The 4,811-nt window shown below is 38.4% G+C and overlaps 1 protein-coding gene across 2 annotated transcripts in view; it reads right to left on the reverse strand.

The window, feature by feature from the left end:
• Positions 1 to 4,811, reverse strand: part of NR5A2 (nuclear receptor subfamily 5 group A member 2) — a 114,826-nt gene that overhangs the window by 40,095 nt on the left and 69,920 nt on the right. For both annotated transcript variants that reach the window (XM_025206337.1, XM_025206338.1), the window contains exon 5: positions 3,211 to 3,358. In XM_025206337.1, coding sequence (XP_025062122.1) covers positions 3,211 to 3,358 — 148 coding nt within the window. The remainder of the gene's footprint in view (positions 1 to 3,210; positions 3,359 to 4,811) is intronic.

Consider the following 4,811-nt stretch of genomic DNA (forward strand, 5'->3'; position numbering starts at 1 on the left):
TAGGGTTTGGCTCATAATGTCATTAGAATCTAAGCAGCACTGACTGATTAAATATTTCATAAGTGATGATTCATACCTGATATCACTTATTGCATTAGAGAAGCCCATACATGGAATTAATTTTCCTTAAAATAAACATTTCTATTTTACTATTGTTTTCTCACTCCACCAAAAGACTACAGTCCTCTTTTTTATTTTTCCCCTTCCTTAAGACCTGGTTGTATCTGCCTATGCTGAATGAGTTGCAAAACTTTTAAAGGCACTGATAAAAAAAATGCTCACTGAAAACAAGATTATTTTAAAGATACGAAAATGCCTAGAGATGAAGTTAGCCACTTTATGGTATTATCATAAGCACTCTGGCACCTAACTCCCATTGATTTAATTATGAATTCAGCACTTGGGTCCTTTTAGCAATACCACTGGGTACCTACCTGCATTTTAAGCACTCCTGTACCTTTAGAAATCTGACTCTTAAATAAAAACTTTAAGTGTGCCACCAATCTCATTACTGCCAGCAGGACTATTCATAGGCTGGAAATTAAACCTATAGTTAAGCATTTACGGCACCTATGCTTATAACTTCAGTTGTCTCCCAATTCCCTATAGAATATCAACCTTAGTTGCACAAGTAGGAATGTAACTTTCTATGAAAAGTATTAATATTTTTATATTTTATTCTCTGTAGGCTAACATGTAGCTTAAAATCATACAATATGTAATAGCACTTTTGAACATGACTATAAGCTAGGGTTGAATTTGGCCCTGTGAGTTAATCAGCTTCAGCAGTACTGTACCAGTCTATGGTACACCATTTTTGTGCTCTGATTTACAACTTCTTTAATTTCAGTGGAATTAGTTCTAGTTTACACTAATGTAAACAAGACGAGGAGGTGGATTCTTCAAGGTGTCAGATGCTGCTCAGTGTTGCTGTGAATCCGCAACTCATTTTGAAGCCAAGCTCAGTACCTTGCACAGAGATGACCTGAGTAGGGTGCAGGGCCCGGGGCAAAGCAGCCTGTGTGGGGCCCCACTCCCCATCCCCTGGCACACTTACGCCAGGGACTGAAAGCCCTGGCACACTGGATGGTGGCAGTGGTGGTGGCCAGAACTTTCAGCCGGAACAAGGAAACAGTCCTCCAACCCACTTGGTGGGCGGGCCAAATGTCAAATGCGGCAGCCGTGTCTACTTTGCCCAGCTCTGTGGGGCCCCACAAAGTGTAGGGCCCTGGGTGGTTGCCCCAATTCTCCCTCCACAGGGATGACCTTGACCTTGCATAATCAGGGCAACAGTAAGCAAATAAAAAGAATAATTCCTATATGTACTTGAAGAGATGATTGAAGTGATGACATGAGAAGACTTCTTAAGCATGAACATTTGCCAAATATAATTCAGTTATTCAACTAATTTAGAATACTACTGAATGAAGTGAATCTCTCTAAATATTTTCTCAGCAAAAAGCAGTGTCATCTTAGACATCTTTGACAATCTGTAATAACTTCAAAACATATTGTACTGGAGTTAAAGAAGTGGATTGCTTGATGTCTGCCAACACTAATTCATAAGATAATTGTTAATTCTGCCAAAAAAGTTCTTCCTTTCTTTCTCTGAACTCGATTAGTGGGAAGAAACCACTTCCCAAATATGGACCGATAATATGTTGTGATTAGCAGATAAATTGCACATTATCCATTCTTGCAGTTTAAAATATACAGGCCTTTCCTACAGTTACCGCTGTTGACTTGTTTGTATTTAGAAAAAAAATCTAGTTATCTTATTTATCTCCACATTCTGCATGTCATAAACCACAGAAAATACTCTTTGTTAAGGTGCTTATGTTTAAAACACTTTGATTTTCAATAGATGTTGTGTGTTAACTTCAAGAAGCATATGAAGTGCTAAAGTACTGTTGCCCTGATTATGCAAGGTCAAGGTCGTCCCTGTGGGGGGAGAATTGGGGCAACCACCCAGGGCCCTATGCTTTTGGGGGGGCCCCACAGAACTGGGCGAAGTGGACACGGCTGTCACATTTGACATTTGGCCCACCCACCAAGTGGGTTGGAGGGCTGTTTCCCTGTTCTGGCTGGAAGGTAAGGATAAAAGTCTACTATTTGCACTGAAGACCAATCATTCATTCTTGAAATTGATTTATAATTTTAATATAATTATTCATTGGTAGAATTTTATTCTTTTACATAAGCTTTTGTAACTGAAAATCAAAGAAAAGTGTGTTAATAAATTTCATCATTGCTGGTATTTGTTTCTTTGTTATATTTGTCTCAGGTCTGCACTGGCTACACAGAGAAAATACCCTTTGAAATAAATGGGAGTTTTGACTGTGGAGGGATTGCTGGATTTGGCCTTATTTATATTTTTAAATCTCCTCCTTCAGCTCTCTGCCAATAATAAATTTCCTAGGTAAAAGTTTATTTAAGTCAGCATTATGAAGTCAACAAAATGCAAACCTAAAATAGAAGTCAGGCAGAAAAAATTGTTCTAGTGAAGTCAATAAGAATCCATCTCCCTAATCCGTTTTTTATTCCTGGCAATGGTAATTTTTCTTGACTGATTCATTGAGAGCACTGATTTAACTAATTTGTCTTGAATAGGTACCTTTCCTATTCTAAGTCCTTTCTACTTGTACAAAACAGTTTTTTAAAGGCCATTTCCTAGATAGATCTTTCATAAAACTACAGTCATTAATTTGCACTGTAGTAGTGCATTTCACTGTGCTTTTTAAAACTATTAGTTACACTGTTGATTTATATGTTGCAAAAGTGACAGGATATGCTAACAAGACTGTTTATACTTGCTATCTACTCCCATCTAAAAACATGCCTATTTCACCACACCATCCTTCTTTTTTGTAACCATTTCCTGAAATTTAGTAGAGGAGTAAACCTTTGCCCCTAGAATTCTATAGGAAATAAAAAAGCACATATAGAAAACATAATGCTCTATTACATTTTATGGGTTTCAAGAGTCATGTCTATAGAAACCTATTTTTCATCTTGCATACAGTCTATAGCATTTCCTAAAGGTGATAATTCTATAATAATCCCCGGATAACTGTCAACCGTATACATCTATTTCAGAGCCTTATTTTGTTTTTCAGTAGAAAAAAATCACAAAGCCTAAGATTTTCAACATATGTAAAAACAATTAAAATATCAAAATTAAATGATGCATAAATAAAGGGATTTACCTACCTAAACTAAAGAGCACCAAGAACTTGAGACACACAAACTCTCGTAGATCAAACTGAAGGGAACGAAGCTTTGCCACTAGCTCCTGTGCATGGCTCATAAGGTTGTTGAGGGTGGCTCCTGCTTGAGATGCTATTACAGAATAATCCACCTGTAAAAAGAGTATCACATTTCTATCTGTTTATCATATTCACATTTGGGTCCACTTAGAAATTTTCAAGTAATCTTATGCAACTGAGAGATCCCATGAAGAAAACATTTCCCAACAAATGTAACTATGGAACCAAATCAGGAAGATTTTATTTAGAAGCATAAATTTTAGCACATCGTTGTGCCTTCACAGTTTTTTTTGTTCTAAAGCATGTAACTTATGGCATGTAACATCATCTTTGAATACTGTGTTCTTAAAATTAATGGGAAAAATATTTTATCCAACTCCTGCTTATTGACCTAATCTCACCCATCTGTTTGCTGTATCTGTCTTTTGTTTCTCCCTCTCATTTTAATTGCAACATTTTTTAGGGGTGAAGACTCCATTTTCCCTATGTGTATATTTCAATGCTTGATTCCTGAAAGGGACTTCTTGGTGCTGTAGTAATATGGATTCTTGTTCTTTACTCTTTTCCAGTAGCAAACACTGTGGCTAAGTACATGGCACATGCCTGCAGTGGCACAAGCCAGGAGCAGGGGGCAGTAGCGCACATTTCCCTGCTCAGCTACAGCAGACAGCTTTGGCCAAGGCTAGCCCGCCCATCCTGTGGGGGCGGGGGGGGCAGTTGCGGGGGAGTTGCAAAGCATCCTGGAATGCCAGGGGACCATGAGTAAACTTGAATCTGGAGGAGATATGTTACAGAAGTTCAATAAACCAATTTAACCTAAATTAGTTAAGTTTGATACTACATCCATCCAGGTTTATCTTAAACCAGTTTTGGCCATTTTGAAAGCAGTTTATGTGAACTGAACTTCTGTTGTGTTACAGATTTGAACCAGTTTCCAATGTGTGTAATTTTTGTAACTAGCCTTTGAAACTATGCACGAGAAGTATTATAGGATGAAACTGCACACTCATTTTGGGAGGTGTTTCCATGTACTCAAGTTGGAGTGCAATTCCCCCCAAAATCATGTGTGAGACCTTCTATACTGTGGAAACTTTGGGCATATCTACAGCATGGCTTTAACTATGGGTGAGGGGCTGCAAACATGTCCTGCCTACCCTCTCCCATTGATGCACTCCAAACTGGAAAATGCGCTGAGGAGGCTGTTTTGGAGTCATCTGTTAGTGACTGGTCTTAAGCATGTCAGAGATGCTGCCACTGAGGTATAGATATGCCATCTTGGTAGTTTGTTTGGAGGATATTGGTAGATTGCAAGAGGCCTGGTCTAAGTTTATTTTCCCGGAAAGAAGTGGTAATATTCAAGGGTAGTAGTCCAATATACTGGAATTTCTACAAATGGTCCATGAACTGAAGGCACACCTGTAGTTCTAGATAAGTCTCTAGCAGTGGGGTGGTTCTTTCTCTATCCCTACACAAAATCCAGTGGAGTCCTACTGAGTTTGTTGAATTCCAGTTGGCTTGATTCCTCTTACAGGAATAAAGCAGGAA

Source organism: Alligator sinensis, unplaced genomic scaffold (genome assembly GCF_000455745.1).
Source record: "Alligator sinensis unplaced genomic scaffold, ASM45574v1 scaffold34_1, whole genome shotgun sequence".
NCBI lineage: Eukaryota > Metazoa > Chordata > Crocodylia > Alligatoridae > Alligator > Alligator sinensis.